Genomic DNA, 19,845 nt, shown 5'->3' with positions numbered 1-19,845 from the left:
AGTTAATATTTCTGCATGTTTTATGTGTGGTGTAGTTACATACACCTTTTAGTTGTTGCAGAATTTCTCCTTGAGTTCTTTCTCTTGGCTCTCTTACTCATATGCCTCAGAAGTACAATCTCATTCCTTCTTAATCCATCCCATTTTACACTGATCATTTTTTGCTTTCCATCTTCTGTCATAGATAGCCCTTTTATCTTCTGTCCCTTCCCTTAGTGTCTTATTTCTAATTCATCCTACTCAGGTAGAAATCGAGTTTTGATAATATACTTGCCATATTCCAATGTTTACTCTCTTCGTATTATAGGTCATTAATTTTTACATGAATCTCCTGGTGGAAAGAAATAAAAGGCAAGGGTATCCAGCACTTTATGCATTCAGTACTTTCTTCTATCCGAAATTAAAGTCTGGGGGTTACCAAGCAGTGAAAAGATGGACCAAAGGGGTCAGTCTCTTTGAACAGGAACTAATTCTGGTGCCTATTCATCGGAAGGTACATTGGAGCCTGGTGGTAAGTTGAGAGGCTTAACTGTTGGAGTTTGGATAATGACTGTTTTGTTAAAAGCAGGAATACCTCAGTAATATTCCAGTCTTGGTTACGGGCCACCACTGTAAAGTAAATATCTCAGTAAAGTGAGTCACATCAATTTCTTGGTTTCCCAGTGCTTATAAAAGTTAAGTTTACACTGTAGTCTGTTAAGTCTGCAGTAGGATCATATCTAAAAACCAATGCATATAGCTTAATTAAAAAATACTTTATCAATTAATACTTTTTATGCTAACCATCACCTGAGCCTTCAGTGAGTTGTAATCCTTTCACAATAGTAGCATCAAAGACCACTGTTCACAGATCACTGTAACAAGTATAGCAGTGATGAAAAGTTTGAAATATTTTGAAGAATTACCACGATATGACACAGAGACGTGAAGTGAGCAAATAAACACTTCCTGTTAACACTTCAGTGTTAGAAAAATGACACTGATAGACTCGCTCAATGCAGGATTGCCACCAGCCTTCAATTTGTGAGAACTACAGTATCTGCCAAATACAATAAAATGAAGTGTGCCCGTAATGAAGGTGACTCTTTTCTGTCCACTGAGAGTCCAGTAGTATATGTTAAAGGCATACTCTGTAGAGTCGTATCTTAGTTCTTTAATTGAACAGTTTTGAAAGCTAGAAGAGTCTGTGTAGTGGAGGAGCTTTCAGTTTTAGTAGAAAAGAGTGTGAGTACACATGGGTTATTTTGTTACTTTTGTTTAGAAGATGATAACAGGTTTATTGTACAAGTATAAAGAAAAAGGCAAAAAACCCTAAAAACCCCAGAATGCAGCTCATCACTCTGAGAGGACCACTAATGTTTTGAGGAATAAGTTTCTAGGCCTTTCTGTAGGAATAGAAAAATATAATTTTATATGCCTGGAGCTCATGTCATCTGTGATGTTTTATGAACAATGTGTCTTAGAAATCCACTCATGTTGGTACATATATTGATGTTTAAAAGATGCTTTTCTTTTTAGAAATAAAATTCTCCTTGTTATGGTTGTTTCTGGATGTTGCATTTTTCCATTATAGGCTATAGACCTAAGAAAAAGGTGTCTTAAATATCTGGATTCTATGGGACAAAAAGGCCACAGGATCTGTGAGATTCTCCTGTAAGTAAAGGCTGAAAGCTTCACTGTTGCCTCAGTATACCCTTCGTTATGTGGTCTTTCTTCTGTTTAATCCTTGGAAGCTCTGGTGTACTGTAGTCTAATATGTAGTGAGGGCTGTCTTCTCCGTTGTTCAGGACTTGACTTGTATCTGTCTTTTTGTCTAAAAATAACCCCCAAATCAGATCTTTACTGAGAAATCTTATATAATTGCATCATTGAAAACAAATTTGTCATATGTAAAATGTATCCTGTTAGAATCCTGTGATTTGAATTAGATTTCTCTGGGGTTCATACACTATTCTGAATGTTGTAAAGAGCTGTCAGCTGGGGAGAATTAGTTCTGTCAATTTCTTAAGCCCATTCATTCATGTCCCTGTGCTTTCCATGAAAGTTGGGTTCATCTCTTAGAATCTGGAGGTAATTTTTAAGTTAAACATATGGTTTGTAGGCAGCTATTTCAATAATAATTGCTAGAAACCTGCCTTTAAAGCATAGCCACCTATTAGCTGTGTAAAGAATAAGATAAGAATTTCACAGGGAGGAGGCAAAGCAGTGAAATGAGTCTATTTTGAACCCCTTATGGTCACTGGAAGCAAATGCAGGTTCCAGGTTTTAATTTTAATAAGGATACTTGAGTAGGGAACTTGTTAAATGAATGATATGAAGAAAAGTTGTTAACAGTAATCAGTTCTTGGTTATATTATTTAGTATAAAGATCCTTGTTATATATGGGTGTTGAATAAAATACCCATAAGAATAAAAAATGTAGGGAAGTTTAAAAAATTTTTTAAATCATAAGATACACCAAATTGTCTATAAAGCAGTTATTTCCTTCTAGTCTTTTCTGCTTAAGATGTATGTAAATTGTGTATACATACATACATGTGCACATACATGTACACACATATTATCACATACTTAAAAATGTTTTCATTGGATTCATATGCAGAATTTTATATGTTGCTTATAACAGGATACAAAAAAGACCTTTCTTTTATAACATTCATACTTTTGTTTCCCCTCTGTCTTTTTTTTAATATATAAAGAGTTTAGCTTCTTTGGGCATCTGAAGCCCTCTCCCTTTCCTGATGCCTTTAGTCCAACTTCTCTATTTTTTTCATTAACACCTCCCCACTCCAGATTTTTAAAAAATTTTTCCATGACAATAGAAAATAATGAATAGCCTTTTTTGGTTTTTGGGTTAAGCTTTAGATTGCTACCTTCTCAGAACCAGTTTCCACCTCTTTGGGAGTGATATTGGTGCTCCCATGTAGAGCACATGCCCTGTTAGCACTTACCTCTTAGATGCAGGTTAGCATGAGAACAGAGATGCCTAGGTTAAATTTGATATCCCTTTGGCGATTTGGATAAAATTAATTACTCTCAGTACTTAAGTGTATAGTCACCTAGGAATGAGGAAATTCTCTTACATAACCGCATGCCATTATCACACTTCAGAAGATTGACAATCACTAACGGGTAATATGAACTCCCAGGTGGCGCAGTGGTAAAGAAGCTGCCCGCCAGTGCAAGAGATGCGGAACATGCGGATTTGATTCCTGGGTTGGGAAGATCCCCTGGAGAAGGAAATTAGCAACCCACTCCAGTATTCTTGCCTGGAAAAATCCCATGGACAGGGCTTTTTCCTGTCCACGGGGCCACAGAAAGTTGGGCATGACTGAGCTGGGGGGCTTTGGTCCTTGGGGTCACAGAGGGTTGGACGTGACTGAGCACACATGCACACACACATGCACACACATGATGTGTAACATAGATTCATGCTGTGACACCATCAGATACTACAGCTTTTGCCCCATAATCCAGGAAGTCAGTCAGGATTCATGCCCATACTTAATGTCTCTTTAGTCTCCTTTAGTTTAGCCTTCCTTTTTTTTTTTCCCTATGGCAGTGCCCTTTTTTTTTTTCTTTTAAAGCCTCCAGGCTAGTTGTTTTAATGTATCTATTATTAGTGAGTAAAAATAAATGAAGTACTTTTTTCTTTCATTAGAATAAAATGTGTGCTTTAAAACGGAGTGGAGGAGAGAACTAGAAGACAAACAGCAAATCATTAATAAAAAATATTTCCAGAGTGGTTATTATGAGGTCTTTTACATTTTACACACTTTGTTTTAACTTTTAAAATATAACCTTGTATAATTTTTATAATCAGAAACAAAGTAAAATGTAAAAAGCCAAAAACAATCATATTTTAAAAATCTAACAGGTGGATTTGAGAATGGCACTCTGTTAAACATCACAGTGTCTTTATAATTAGAATACTAAGTGTCCACAGGGATTCATCAATATATGTCTTTGCTGTTTTTTCAGTCAGTATTTACAGGATGAAAGTAAGACCAAAAGAAATATTGACCTGAATCTTTTAGAGTGGACCCACTACAGCATGAAGCCACAGGTGAATGATGATCTTTGTATTTCAAATACTTTGTTGCATTTCCTGTCAGTAACATATTATTTTGACTTGGCTTTCTTCCTCCCCTTATTCATCCTTATGCATTCATTCTCCTGAGGTGTATGTCCTAAAAATGATCTAAATCTTTAGAAATTCACTTAACCAAGATGTTTGCTTTTAAGCCTTGATCTTGTTTCTTAAATTATAAAGGTTAAATATCTGCTAGCATGACTCAAAAATTGAAGAAGATAAAAAAAAAAAAGATTCAAGTCAGATACTTTTCTTGGTTGGCATTAATGGGATCTTCAAGTTCTTGTTCAAAACTTATCTGAGAAATTTGTATATTTATATCTTAAGGGTTCCATTCTGTGAGTCCTCAACAATCAGGCGTGTTTTTTGTGAATGTGCTTTGAATCTTGGCAGATTTGAATCTCATTCCAGGTTTAAAACTGCATACGTTGTTCAGTCCTAATGGCTCCTTTTTAAAGGAAGCTACATGAGTTCAATTTTAGCCCTAATCTATGTGAAATGGCTCAGTTCTTTTTATCCAAAAGCAGTTTCATTTCTAAGTTGAATAATTAGAAGAGTAAGTACTGAAATTTCCTGAGGAGAGCACAGAAAAGAGTTTGTTAGGATGAATAATTGTGTTCTGGAATGGAAAATGTAATAAAACAAATTCTCTGTAGTGGAATCTATAGTTCTCTGCATTTGGATAGTGGAATCTGTAGTTCTCTGCATTCTGTGAGAGATGCTGGGCTCAGGAGAAAAGTTTGAGGTACCTACCATATGTATGCATTTTCAGTCTTTTCCTTTTTACAATAATAATTTGTGTTTCTTTAAATCTAAATTGAGTTGTCATCTAATATGTTTTCCCGCAGTGGGATTAGACTCACTTATACTCTTATTCTTCTTATGCTTATACTCTTGTGCTCCTTATAATTGACAAAGTGTGTAAGGGGCTGGCCAGCATTAGGGCAACACGAATTTGGGAATGTGTGAGTTTGCTTCACCTGGCTTGGAATCCAGCACCTTTGGTTTATGATGCCCTTGAGTTGTGCTTGCAAGCAGTAAGCTCTTTTGTTTTTTCAGGACAGAACTGTGCTCTTAAGACAAGATTTCCTGATTGGTTAAAGCCTTTCAAGAGGCTTTTTCTTTCTCCTGCTTGCAGCTGTGGGGGTCCAAAGCAGTTCAGTTCAGTTCGGTCACTCAGTCATGTTCGACTCTTTGCAACCCCATGGACTGCAGCACGCCAGGCCTCCTTGTCCATCACCAACTCCCAGGGTTTACTCAAGCTCATGTCCATTGAGTCGGTGATGCCATCCAACCATCTCATCCTCTGTCGCCCCCGTCTCCTACCTTTAATCTTTCCCAGCATCAGGCTCTTTTCTAGTGAGGCAGCTCTTCGCATCAGGTGGCCAAAGTATTGGAGTTTCAGCTTCAACATCAGTCCTTCCAATGAATATTAAGGGCTCATTTCCTTTAGAATGGACTGGTTGGATCTCCTTGCAGTCCAAGGGACTCTCAAGAGTCTTCTCCAACACCACAGTTCAAAAGCATCAATTCTTTGGCGCTCAGCTTTCTTTATAGTCCAACTCTCACATCATACATGACTACTGGAAAAACCATAGCCTTGACTAGACAGACCTTTGTTGACAAAGTAACGTCTCTGCTTTTTAATATGTTGTCTAGGTTGGTCATAACTTTCCGTCCAAGGAGTAAGCATCTTTTAACTTCATAGCTGCAGTCACCATCTGCAGTGATTTTGGAGCCCCCAAAAATAAAGTCTGCCACTGTTTCCACTGTTTCCCCATCTATTTGCCATGAAGTGATGGGACCAGATGCCATGATCTTTGTTTTCTGAATGTTTAGGTTTAAGCCAACTTTTTCACTCTCCTCTTTCACTTTGATCAAGAGGCTCTTTAGTTCTTCTTCACTTTCTGCCATAAGGGTGGTGTCATCTGCATATCTGAGGTTATTGATATTTCTCGTGGCAATCTTGATTCCAGCTTGTGCTTCTTCCAGCCCAGCGTTTCTCATGATGTACTCTGCATAGAAGTTAAGTAAGCACGGTGATGATATACAGCCTTGACATACTCCTTTTCCTATTTGGAACCAGTCTGTTGTTCCATGTCCAGTTCTAACTGTTGCTTCCTGACCTGCATACAAATTTCTCAAGAGGCAGGTCAGGTGGTCTGGTATTCCCATCTCCTTCAGAATTTTCCACAGTTTATTGTAATCCACACAGTCAAAGGCTTTGGCATAGTCAGGAAAGCAGAAATAGATGCTTTTCTGGAAATTTCTTGCTTTTTCCATGATCCAGCGGATGTTGGCAATTTGGTCTCTGGTTCCTCTGCCTTTTCTAAATCCAGCTTGAACATCTGGGAGTTCATAGTTGACATACTGTTGGAGCCTGGCTTGGAGAATTTTGAGCATTACTTAACTAGTGTGTGAGATGAGTGCAATTGTGTGGTAGTTTGAGCATTCTTTGGCATTGCCTTTCTTAGGGATTGGAATGAAAACTATGTTTTCCAGTCCTGTGACCACTGCTGAGTTTTCCAAATTTGCTGGTATACTGAGTGCAGCACTTTCACAGCATCATCTTTTAGGGTTTGAAAGAGCTCAACTGGAATTCCATCACCTCCACTAGCTTTGTTTGTAGTGATGCTTCCTAAGGCCCACTTGACTTTACATTCCGGGATGTCTGGCTCTAAGTGAGTAATCACACCATTGTGATTATTTGTGTCATTAAGATCCTTTTTTATATAGTTCTTCTGTGTATTCCTGCTACTCTTCTTAATATCTTCTGCTTCTGTTAGGTCCATACCATTTCTGTCCTTTATTGAGCCCATCTTTGCATAAAATGTCCCTTAGTATCTCTAATTTTCTTGAAGAGATCTCTAGTCTTTCTCATTCTATTGTTTTCCTCTATTTCTTTGCACCGATCACTGAGGAAGTCTTTCTTAATCTCTCCTTGCTATTCTTTGGAACTCTGCATTCAAATGGGTGTATCTTTCCTTTTCTGCTTTGCTTTTTGCTTCTCTTTTTTTCACAGCTATTTGTAAGACCTCCTCAGACAGCCATTTTGCTTTTTTGCATTTCTTTTCCATGGGGATGGTCTTGCTCCCTGTCTCCTGTACAGTGTCATGAACCTCCATCCATAGTTCATCAGGCACTCTGTGTATCAGATCTAGTCCCTGAAATCTATTTCTCACTTCCACTGTATAAACATTAGGGGTTTGATTTAGGTCATACCTGAATGGTCTTGTGGTTTTCCCTACTTTCGTCAATTTAAGTCTGAATTTGGCAGTACGAGTTCATGATCTGAGCCACAGTCAGCTCCCAGTCTTGTTTTTGTTGACTGTATAGAGCTTTTCCATCTTTGGCTGCAAAGAATATAATCAGTCTGATTTCGGTGTTGACCATCTGGTGATGTCCATGTGTAGAGTCTTCTCCTGTGTTGTTGGAAGAGGGTGTTTGCTATATCCAGTGTGTTCTCTTGGCAAAACTGTATTAGCCTTTGCCCTGCTTCATTCTGTACTCCAAGGCCAAATTTGCCTGTTACTCCAGGTGTTTCTTGACTTTCTACTTTTGCATTCCAGTCCTGTATAATAAAAAGGACATCTTTTTTGGGTGTTAGTTCTAGAAGGTCTTGTAGGTCTTCATAGAACTGTTTAACTTCAGCTTCTTCAGCATTACTGGTTGGGGCATAGACTTGGATTACTGTGATATTGAATGGTTTGGTATAGAAACAAAGAGATCATTCTGTCATTTTTGAGATTGCATCCAAGTACTGCATTTCGGACTCTTGTTGACCATGATGGCTACTCCATTTCTTATAAGGGATTCCTGCCCACACTAGTAGATATAATGGTCATCTGAGTTAAATTCACCCATTCCAGTCCATTTTAGTTTGCTGATTCCTAAAATGTTGATGTTCATTCTTGCCATCTCCTGTTTGATCACTTCCAATTTGCCTTGATTTAGGGACCTAACATTCTAGGTTCCTATGCAGTATTGCTCTTTACTGCATCAGACCTTGCTTCCATGACCAGTCACATCCACAACTGGGTGTTGTTTTTGCTTTGACTCTGTCTCTTCATTCTTTCTGGAGTTATTTTTCCACTGATCTCCAGTAGCATTATTGGGCACCTACCGATCTGGGGAGTTCCTCTTTCAGTGTCCTGCCTTTCTGCCTTTTCATACTGTTCATGGGGTTCTCAAGGCAAGAATACTGAAGTGGTTTGCCATTCCCTTCTCCAGTGGACCACATTTTGTCAGAACTCTCCACTATGACCTGTCCATCTTGGGTGGCCCCACACAGCATGACTCATAGTTTCATTGAGTTGGACAAGGCTGTGGTCCATGTGATCAGATTGGTTAGTTTTCTGTGATTGTGGTTTTCAGTCTGTCTGTAAACATTCTCCCTCTGATGGAGAAGGATAAGAGGCTTATGGAGGCTTCCTGATGGGATAGACTGACTGAGTAGTAGTCTTAGTTTTCTGGCTAGGAAAGAAAAGTCAAACTCTGCAGTGTTGAAATAGGTTAGTTGTATTGTAAGCATATTTCAGCAGTGGCCACAGGACTGGAAAAGGTCAGTTTTCATTCTAATCCCAAAGAAAGGCAATGCCAAAGAATGCTCAAACTACCGCACAATTGCACTCATCTCACACGCTAGTAAAGTGATGCTCAAAATTCTCCAAGCCAGGCTTCAGCAATATGTGAACCGTGAACTTTCAGATGTTCAGACTGTTTTTAGAAAAGGCAGAAGAACCAGAGATCAAATTGCCAACATCCACTGGATCATGGAAAAAACAAGAGAGTTCCAGAAAAACATCTATTTCTGCTTTATTGACTATGCCAAAGCCTTTGACTGTGTGGATCACAATAAACTGTGGAAAATTCTTCAAGAGATGGGAATACCAGACCACCTGATCTGCCTCTTGAGAAATCTGTATGCAGGTCAGGAAGCAACAGTTAGAACTGGACATGGAACAACAGACTGGTTCCAAATAGGAAAAGGAGTACATCAAGGCTGTATATTGTCACCCTGCTTATTTAACTTATATGCAGAGTACATCATGAGAAACACTGGACTGGAAGAAACACAAGCTAGAATCAAGATTGCCGGGAGAAATCTCAATAACCTCAGATATGCAGATGACACCACCCTTATGGCAGAAAGTGAAGAGGAACTCAAAAGCCTCTTGATGAAAGTGAAAGTGGAGAGTGAAAAAGTTGGCTTAAAGCTCAACATTCAGAAAACAAAGATCATGGCATCTGGTCCCATCACTTCATGGGAAATAGATGGGGAAACAGTGGAAACAGTGTTATTTTGGGGGGCTCCAAAATCACTACAGATAGTGACTGTAGCCATGAAATTAAAAGACGCTTACTCCTTGGAAGGAAAGTTATGACCAACTTAGATAGCATATTCAAAAGCAGAGACATTACTTTGCCAACAAAGGTTCATCTAGTCAAGGCTATGGTTTTTCCTGTGGTCATGTATGGATGTGAGAGTTGGACTGTGAAGAAGGCTGAGCGCCGAAGAATTGATGCTTTTGAACTGTGGTGTTGGAGAAGACTCTTGAGAGTCCCTTGGACTGCAAGGAGATCCAACCAGTGCATTCTGAAGGAAATAAGCCCTGGGTTTTCTTTGGAAGGAATGATGCTAAAGCTGAAACTCCAGTACTTTGGCCACGTCATGCGAAGAGTTGACTCATTGGAAAAGACTCTGATGCTGGGAGGGATTGGGGGCAAGAGGAGAAGGGGACGACAGAGGATGAGATGGCTGGATGGCATCACTGACTCAATGGGCGTGAGTCTGAGTGAACTCCGGGAGTTGGTGATGGACAGGGAGGCCTGGCGTGCTGCAATTCATGGGGTCGCAAAGAGTCGGACACGACTGAGCGACTGATCTGATCTGATCTGATTTGAAGCATATTTCTAGTTGAGCCACCCTTAGCTCTTTTCAATATTTATAAATTCCCCTGAAACAGTTCTGACTAGAATTCCTATTCCTGGTAATAAACCTTCTTTCACTTCAGTTTATATGAGAGGTGAGAGATGGAAATCTCACTTTGCTTTTCTCTTTCCTTCTAAAAAAACATTTTCTATGTGGGTCACATACACCATGTTGTGGGTTGAGTTTTTATACCACATAAAGACTAATTGTGTTTCTGTGTGTGTCTTTGTGTTTGTATAATAGCAGATTGAACATTTACCTTTATAATACTGTTTATCCACAGTAATGTTTTGGAAAAGTCAAAGGAGTTTGATGAAATTTCACCCCTTTCTCTCTTCTTTTTTTGTAATTATAGGAGATTCCTCAACAGTTGAATGGGAGTGATTGTGGAATGTTTACTTGTAAATATGCAGATTATATCTCCAGGGATAAACCTATCACATTTACTCAGGTAAGTGAAGCCCCCTCCTTATCCATTTACTTATTACTAAACAAGGTAAACTCAGAGCATGTTACCTATGCTTGGCTTACATTAAACTCTTAATCATGGTAGCTGTGCTGCTATTCTTGCTGTAAACCTTGGCCGTAGTCCTGCTCTTGCTAACATCAGGTTTGTCACTGTATGTTTTCTCTTTTATCCTAGTCGTTGGTGACCGTTGGGACAATTTTCATATCTCTGAACTCCAGTGTTGACTGGTTCTTGAGTATTACTGATAGTTTTACCCAAAGAAGGAGGCATGTTAGAATATTTAATAGCATGGAGAAATCAGGCCTCATGAGAACCTAAGTTGCAGGTGTAAGACAGAGCTATGAATGCTTATTTTCCCTTCTGTTCTGATAATTTTTGGTTCTCCATAAATTATGGAGAACTCTGCATTTGAGTGGAAATTCAAATATGTTGGGAACTGTTGAGAATTTATGTTAGCAATAGTGGATTCTCAGTCTTTTTCCAACTAAGGGTAACCTCCTTTAAAAAATAGCTTGCTTTAACAGACCTCATTTTGATAGCTACCACATTGTACATATTGGATAATAGGACTAATATTAATCCCATTCCAGTTTTTTGAACAGAATGCACTAAGGATCCCATGCTGAATTGATAAAATTGGTTAACGTCAGCAGTTTTACTACGAATAAATGTGCAATATTTTTACTACATGTTTTGAGCTATTACAATAATTTTCAAATCCATGTGTTAAGACTTTTTAGGCCTCTCCATACTATTTTATAGGAAAATGGTATATCCAGATACTTAAAATGAAACACTGGGAGTACCTCAAGGGTATAGACTTCTGATTTCATCAGAAGAGTCATAGGTGATTTTGGATTTGTTTTGCTTGTTTTTGCTTTGAAAGTTGGCCCATGTGATGATTATCAGTTAAAGCAGAATATTAAGCAAAGGATTTCATTTTTTGATGCTTCTAAAGAGATCTTCCCGACCCAGGGATTGAACCCGGGTCTCCCTCATTGTAGGCAGACACTTTACCATCTGAGCTACCAGGAAGTCCTCTAAGTAACAAGGAGTTATTTATTATTTGACTTAAGATTTGAAGGAGAGAAGTTGCTATTTGAACAGAATTTGCAATGGAAAACATTTGATATAGCAGAAACTTGTAGGCTTATTTTTTCTGTATTTAAATAGAGTTCATGTTTTTCTCATAAGAAAGCAAAAAACGTCCATTTTAGAATGGTTTGAAAATACAGATAAGTAAAGAAGTTACTTTTTGTGCTACCACTTAGCTGTTTCCCTTTTTGGTACACATTTTTGTTACAAAGCTGTTATTGGACTCTTATATAATTCTGCATCCTGCTTTGATTTTCCTTAACATGTAAAAATGCTTATGATGCATACAATAGTACATATTATAAACATTCTTTTTTTATGGCTTTATAAATCTGTACCATGGGGTAGCATAGTCAAGGCTTACATAAAGAACACAGTCATCCTACTTTATTTACATGCTACACCTAATGGTTGTTGATGCCCTGGCACTTTCACATGTGATGGATATGTTGCTTGTGGATTGTCTGCAGCACCAGATGCCTCTGTTCCGGAAGAAAATGGTGTGGGAAATCCTTCATCAGCAGTTGCTGTGAGAATGCCCCGCCCCGCCTCTCCAGCTGCTGGTGGTTCTTTCATGGACGGACGTTTCCATATACCTCATGCATTGTGGGTTAAGAAGTCCCTGCATCACCTCTGTTCTCTCACAGGTACTGAGCTGTCAGAAGTGCATGAAGGCCTCTCTCTGCACCCTGGTCCTGACTTGGTGTGCAGCGGGCTGCTTGGAACCCTGTTTATAAGGCTGTGCCTGCTCAGAGCCCTGGACTATCAACCCACACAAGAACATATGCTAATTAATACTTTTTTTTTTTTTTTTTGAGATTTTTTTTTTCCCTATGAACGTGGGAAGTGCAGAATTTATTTTATGATTTTTCTTTGTGTTTGTTCACGTATATTCATTCACTCATTTGCAAACATGATGGGCAGTGGCTGTTTTCTGCTGTTCTTTTTAAAGTTAACTCTAAATTACTTGTTTGAACTATTTATTTCTGAAAGGAATGTTGATCAAGCTGCCGTTCCCTGCTAAAGATCCTGAGGGAAGTCAGTGGGGGGAGGAAAGAAGAGTTAATTAACCTCTACCGGCTAGACAGTAACTGCCGACTTGAAGCAGAAGGTCTTCTTTCTTTTGAGGCTTGACAGTGCCAGGAGAGGCGCCGTGGTGTAGGGCTCTGGTTGCCTTTCAGAGGAAGTCCACACTACAGCATTGACATGGTGTCGTGGAAAAGTGGAACTATGGCCCAGGAACTCTGGCTATCTAAGTGTCTTCAGAAGAATATTGGAGTCATCCTAAAGAGACTTCCCTTTCTGGAAATGAGGTGACTTGGCTACTCTTAAAACTGGATTTGAAGTAACTGTAAACCCTAAATCTTCATTTTGATCCCAAATCTGGTTGTATATTAACCTCAGATATGTAAGGGCTGGCCTGAGCTGTTGATTTCAAAGATACTATTCAATTTAAAGCTGTTTTTTCTCAACGTTTTTTTTTTTTTCCTTTATATGAAGTTGAAATTAAGTTTTATACTCATTAGCATTTACATCTCCCCATTCCACCCCTACTGATTTCTGTGCGAGAAAATTTAGTACTTGGTTCAGAGGTTGCCAGTTCTACAGTAATCTATTTTGCATATGAAAGTTTGTATTTAACTGTTTTGTTCATTAAAAACCTTACAGTGGTTATGCATATTTAATTTCAGGAAATTTAGAGTTGGTCAGAACATATTTTGCAAAATCTAGTGCCTAGTGTTGCTTTTTTGATGTAATAAAAGGTTGTCTGGCAGAACCTGGAAAGTATACGCTGAAATGATTTCTAACCCTTTCCCTACTTCCCACATTTGACCTAGTTCACAAAAGGAAGAGGTCAAACCGGAAAAATTGGGTGCCAGTTGTCGCAGAGGCAGACTCTTGCAGGTCGTTTACCCTGAGATGTGTAAAAGTCTTGGTATAGGACGTGGGGCCGGTGGTACGGATTGAAACTGCTGTGCCTACCTGGTGGTCAAACTAGAGGATGTGTGCTTAGGGGATGATGAAAGAGGAAGCCAGTTGGGCTGTCTCTCTCAAGCTGTGGCTGTTCAGAGAAACCTTCTTGCAGCCTCCATTCCTTTCCTGAGGCTGCTGGAACTGTGTCAGTGAGAATTAGGATCAGGCAGCTGACACAGCGAAAAAAGGCCAGGGAGGTACTGGGTGAGCAATACGCTGAACACTTGGTTCCCACTTGACACTAGTAGGTTTCACCTGGGAATTTAGAGCCTTGGTTAAGATTTGCTCCATGTGGGGTAAATCCTGTTAGGAATGGCAGCCCAAATGAGTGATGCTGGGGGCTAATGTATTTGTATTACAAGTATTTGGAGTGGCTTCTTAGAGCAATATTCACTGATATTTCCATTAATATGATTCTTGAGGATAGCTCTTAATCTCCCAGGACATAAAGAAATTGATGAGAACAGAGTCAAGTTGAAGAATGCCATTCTACTTAACCCTGAGTTTCTGAATTTAATAGGAGATACCACAAGCCATGCCCCTCTAGACACTGACATTTCTCTCAGTATGGAAACTTGTAGGTAATAGAATTCTGTTATTTTCTTTTCTTTTTTGGCTGCACCGTGCATTATGTGGTACCTTACTTAGTTCCCCAACCACGGATCAAATCTGTATCCCCTGCGTTGCAAGTGTGGAGTTTTAACTATTGGACTCCAGGGAAGTCCTGGGAATAATATCTAAACAGTTTGAGGAAAGCAGCCAGCTAATTATCAGTACCACATTATTAGCATTAAAATCAGTGAGATGGATATATATGTGTGTGTGTGTGTGTGTGTGTATTTATTTATTTATTCCAGCAGCTTGGGGGTCTGAAAGAAAGGTGGAGTGAAACATTGTTTTTGTTTTGGCATGCCATGTGGCTTGCAGGATCTTAGTTTCCCAACCAGGGGTTGAATCCGTGCCCCCTGCAGTGGAAGCATGGAATTATAATCACTGGATCACCAGGGAATTCCCACGGTTGTTCTTTTTTTAGTAGGCAGTCTCTCCTAAAGATTAATAAACAAGGGAAAAAAACAACCACTGGTGAACAAATGTCTTTGACCTTTGACCTAAAAGGAGAGTGGGGACATGTGGAAGATGTTTGGAAAGCCCCATATTCTACCTCAATTACCTGAGGATATTAGAGCTCATCTTTCTGTCCTCAGATCCTAAGCACAATGTGGGGGAAGCCATGTTGAATGGTGGATGTTTGCCTGCACTGTGAGGAGTTATTTTGTGCTCAGACCAAGGTGTGGGTGCAGGGAGAATGTATCCTTGGAGTTACACTGAACCTCAGATACAAATAAATACGATGGAGAAATTTAGGTTTGTAATAACCTTAGTACTATAGTTAAGCTACTGTTTAAACTGGCTTTTGTGAACTAGTTGGGAACTTAATCTCTTTAGGATAGTTTAAGAAAAGCGCTGCTGCTGCTGCTGCTGCTGCTAAGTCGCTTCAGTCTTGTCCGACTCTGTGTGACCCCATAGATGGCAGCCCACCAGGCTCCCCCGTCCCTGGGATTCTCCAGGCAAGAACACTGGAGTGGGTTGCCATTTCCTTCTCCAATGCATGAAAGTGAAAAGTGAAAGTGAAGTCGCTCAGTCGTGTCCGACTCTTAGCGACCCCATGGACTGCAGCCTACCAGGCTCCTCCGTCCATGGGATTTTCTAGGCAAAAGTACTGGAGTGGGGCGCCATTGCCTTCTCTGAAGAAAAGCTCTAGGTACCCAGTATTCAAACGGATTTTTGGTACTTGTTTGTAAGTTGGGGATCTATGTGGCAGTATTGCTTTGATTTTTTAAAAATTTACCTAATATATACAAGAAGGGTTTGGGTGTTTGAAATATGTTCTGACTTTATCTGTTTATCAATAAGTTCATCTCATTAATTCAGTGAGTTTCAAAATATTTTGATTGCAACCCATAGCAATAAATGTATTTTATATTGTGACCAATACACACATGCATATATTTTATGTGGTTATATATGGACACAAAAGTTTTATAAAAAATATTATCTTTACTACATGATAGTTTTCTTTTTTATTATTAGTTTGTTAATTTATTTTTTGCTGCACTGGGTCTTTGTTGCTGTGCATAAGTTGCAGCAAGTGGGGACTACTCTCGAGCTGTCGCGCACGGCTTCTCATTGTGGTGGCTTCTCTTGTAGAGCATAGGCTCTAAGGCATGTGGACTTCAGGAGTTGTCACGTGGGCTCCACAGTGAGGGATCTTCCTGGACCAGGGGTCCAACGCATGTCCCCTACATTAGCAGTCAGATTCTTGACCAGTAGACAACCAGGGAAGTCCCTGATAGTTTTCTTTAAAAATTAAAAAAAAACAAAACTTTTTTTAATGTGGGTTGTATCTATCACATTGATTTCTCAATCCATTAGTGAATAGAAATCCAGTTTGAAAAACACTGCTGTAAAATGAACTGACAGCAAGATGCAAATTATATTTAAAACTATAAAGCTTGAGACCACAAAAAATACGAAAAATATGGGGTAGTTTTGAGATGAATCCATCTAAATCTAGGGAAACAGGCTAGTTTTCAGACTCTCAGTGGAAATATGTGGTGTAAGCAATCCTTGTTCGTCCAAGTTTTTACATTGGAATTCATAAAATACTTTTCAGTAGACGTCCTATTGAGTCTATGTAGGTTGTTAAACAAAGGTTCTATGGCTCAGTGAATGAGTGTACCATATCTTTTTCTCCTGGGGATGCAGAGCAAATGTAACAAAGTAAGATCTTAACCTAGTGTGTCTGAAAACTTAGACATTGATCCTTCTCTGTGTGACACTTGTGGAACTCTCTTGTGGAATACAGTTTGGCAACTGCCAGAGAAGCGACGTAGAGTTCTTGGAATCACATGCTTCAGATGTGCACCCAGTACCCCATCTCCCCATTGCACCCCCCAGCCCCATGCCCCTACCAAGCACCCAAGTTTGTGTGTGCTTCCTTAAGGGCATGTGGTGATCATAGTCTGTGGTACCACTTACAGTTTTCTTTATCTGTCATAGGTGTTCATAGTAGAAAAATAAGCTGCTGATAAAAGGTAAAGAATAAGAGTTCTGCAAACTCACCACGCAGAGTGAGTAACTCTTAACATCTGGTGTATATAACATTTGGTATATACTCCTTCATGTTTGTATGAATAAATGTGTGTTGAACACGCTTGTGCAAGTAGATTTTTTTTGGTTGTTAACAAATACGGAATCATACTATATACGTGGCTATATAACCCCCTTTCCATAGTTGCTGTGTAGTGTTCCAGTAAATGGTTATAACATAATCTATTTAATTGGTATTGTTAGATATACCATCTTGCAGTGTTTTGATTATTCTCTAAAGAGAAATTCTTTGAATTCTAAATTAAAATTGCATATATTTTTAAAAAAATCAGAGATAAAAATTACCCATTGGTATTTTGACTTTTTTTCTAGCATAGGCTGATAACTTGTATCTGCATTGATTTTAATTTTGTAATATTTTTTATTGTGTAGGTCTGGCTAAGTTCATTCTGAGGGATTTCATGTCTCATTTTAGTGGACAATTTTATCTTTTTTCAACTGGTTTACAAAAAAAAATTTATTATGAAAATTTTAAGACACAATCATCACCACTTTTCAGCAGTTAATAAAATGTGTGGCTGATCTTGATTTACTTTTTTTTTTCCCATGGAAGGGGGAGGGTCTTTAAAGCAAACATGTCTTTCTACCAAAATACTGATGTCTCCCTAACACATAATAACTTAAAAAAAACCTTTGTAATTTTCACATCTAACAAAATTAGTAAGAATTTGCTAATAGCATTAATAGTTCATATTCAAGTTTCCTTGATGATTAAAACTGTTTCATTATATTCTTCTAATCAGGACATATAGTTGGATGAATGTGACCTCCCCAAAACATTTGTCCACATCCTTATTCTGGGAACCTGTGAATATTACCTTCTGTAGCAAAAGATGTGATTAAAGATCTTGAGAAAAAGAGTTTATCCTGGATTGTCTGAATAGACCCTAAGTGCAATCACTTGCCTTATAGGAAAGAAGTAGGCAGTTTTGAGATGAATAAGGGAGGCATTGAAATGGGCCTTGGCGGTGTTCATTTTTATACCTATTTTTAGGTGTAAACAAAATCTAGAAAAAGATACCTGAGACTTAATGGTTGGCTGGACAGGCTATGTTGTTTTCTAATTTATAAACTTGTGTTTGGAGTGTTTTTTTGTTTTTTTTTTTTAAAAGAAGAAACAGTAACACTACAGAACAGAGACTGGAGTGGTGCTCCTGCAAGCCTAGGAAGCCTGGAGCCACCACAGCGGGAAGAGCCTTCAGAGGGAACCTGGCCCTGATGACACCTTCACTTCAGACTTCTGGCTCCAAAACTGAGAGAATCAATTTCTGCTGTTTAATCATCCATCAAATCTTTGGTAGTTAGAGCAGTCTCAGAGCACTAATATGGGATCCAGTAAAAAGTACACATTGCCGTTGGTTATTCTCTCTCTTGAGTCTTTTTCAGTCAGTAGTAATCCCTTTCCTTGTGCTGTTAGTTATTAGAGAAACTGAGTGTTTCTGTGGAAAATTCACTTCTAGATTTGGCTTATAGCGCCTTGGTGGTGGTTAACGGTTTCCTCTGTCTCTTGTATTTCATATCAACTGGTAGGCTTGATCTAGAGGCTTGATCAGCTTCAGGTTGAATTTATTTCGCAAGGGTCCTTCATTATTTGTCTTACTGTCTTGCATCACATGCATCCACTTACTGGTGCTAAGGTCTCTAATTCAGGCTATAAGAGTGCCTATTCATCTTTCTCCTCTTGGTCTTAAGTTTTTTTTAAACATAATTGATGCTCTTTTATTAACAGGTACAAAATGGTGATTTTCTAATTCTGACATCCCTCTATGGTTAATTACTTTGAATTCTTCTATAAAGTAAAATCTAATCAGCTAATTTGGTTACCCTGAAATGTACTTCATCTAGGAAAAATATGGTTTTAAAACATTTCTTTATTAATATAAAATATTAGCTATATTCCCTGTGCTATACAATGTATCTATTCATTAGGTTGTCTTTTTTTTTTTTTAAGGCTTTTTTGTTGTTGTTGATGGTTTCCTTTGCTGTTTTTAATGTTTTAAGTTTAGTTAGATCCTATTTGTTTATTTTTGCTTTTGTTTCCTTTGCTTTAGGAGGCAGATCCAAAATAACGTTGGCTCTGTTTTATGTCCAAGAGTGTTCTGTCTATATTTTCTTTTAGGAGTTTATGGTTTCTAGTTTTACATGTAGGGCTTGAGTTAATTTTTAGTTTATTTTTATATATCATTTGAGAAAATGTTCTAATTTCATGCTTTTACATACAACTGTCCAGTTTTCTCAGCACCACTTATTGAAGAGATCATCTTTTCTCCATTGTGTATTCTTGCCTCCTTTGTTGTAAACTAACTATAGGTGTGTAGATTTATTTCTGGGCTCTTTTTGTTCCACTGATCTATGTGTCTGTTGTATCAATACATTCCCTGGTAGCTCAGATGGTAAAGAATCTGCCTGCAGTGCAGGAGACCTGGGTTTGATTCCTGGGTTGGGAAGATCCTCTAGAGAAGGGAATGGCAACCCACTCCAGTATTCTTGCCTGGAAAATCCTATGGACAGAGGAACCTGGTGGGCTGTAATCCATGAGGTCACAAAGAGTCAGACATGACTGAGTGACTAACAACTTGATTACTGTAGCTTTGTGTATAGTCTGAAGTCAAGGAGCAAGATACCTCTGACTCTGTTCTTCCTTTTCAAGATTGGTAGGGATTGCACTGAATCCATGGATTGTCTTGGATACTATGGTCATTTTGACAATACAGTAAGTCCACTGCATACGAACCTTCAAGTGCGAGCTTTCGAAGTTGTGAACATGGGTTCTCGGCCATCAGGCGTGAGTGAGATTGCAGCTTGCCCTCCACCGTCTATTGCTGACCGGCCCTCAGCTCTACTGTCTCCCGCCTCCTCCCTGTCCTCCAGTCTTGACTGTTTACTCAGTGCCAGCTCCTGTGTGCCAGCTGTTGTACTGCACTACTGTACTTTTCAAGGTACTGTACTGTCAGATTAAAAAGGTTTAGTTTTGTATTTTTATGTACATTTTGTTTAAAACTTCTGACGTTTTTGGAGGGGGTGGGGTGGACTGCACAGCCTGTTGGATCTTAGTTCCCTGACCAGGGATCGAACCCAAGCCCCAGCAGTGATGGTGTCAAGTCTTAACCA

At 38.8% G+C, this 19,845-nt stretch overlaps 1 protein-coding gene across 6 annotated transcripts in view; it reads left to right on the top strand.

Moving 5' to 3' along the window:
• SENP2 (SUMO specific peptidase 2) overlaps positions 1-13,366 on the top strand; it is a 35,024-nt gene extending 21,658 nt beyond the window's left edge. For 2 of the 6 annotated variants that reach the window (XM_070790534.1, XM_070790536.1), the window contains exons 13-17: positions 308-511; positions 1,574-1,653; positions 3,982-4,066; positions 10,381-10,476; positions 12,237-13,366. In XM_070790534.1, coding sequence (XP_070646635.1) covers positions 308-511; positions 1,574-1,653; positions 3,982-4,066; positions 10,381-10,476; positions 12,237-12,326 — 555 coding nt within the window. In that variant the 3' untranslated portion in view covers positions 12,327-13,366. Of the gene's footprint in view, positions 1-307; positions 512-1,573; positions 1,654-3,981; positions 4,067-10,380; positions 10,477-12,059 lie in introns of all 6 variants that reach the window. The other 4 variants (XM_070790545.1, XM_019958455.2, XR_011566894.1 and 1 more) reach the window with 3 other exon arrangements.
• Positions 13,367-19,845: the final 6,479 nt, after the last annotated feature.

This window comes from Bos indicus, chromosome 1, assembly GCF_029378745.1.
Source record: "Bos indicus isolate NIAB-ARS_2022 breed Sahiwal x Tharparkar chromosome 1, NIAB-ARS_B.indTharparkar_mat_pri_1.0, whole genome shotgun sequence".
NCBI lineage: Eukaryota > Metazoa > Chordata > Mammalia > Artiodactyla > Bovidae > Bos > Bos indicus.
This window is presented reverse-complemented; position numbering and strand designations above follow the sequence as displayed.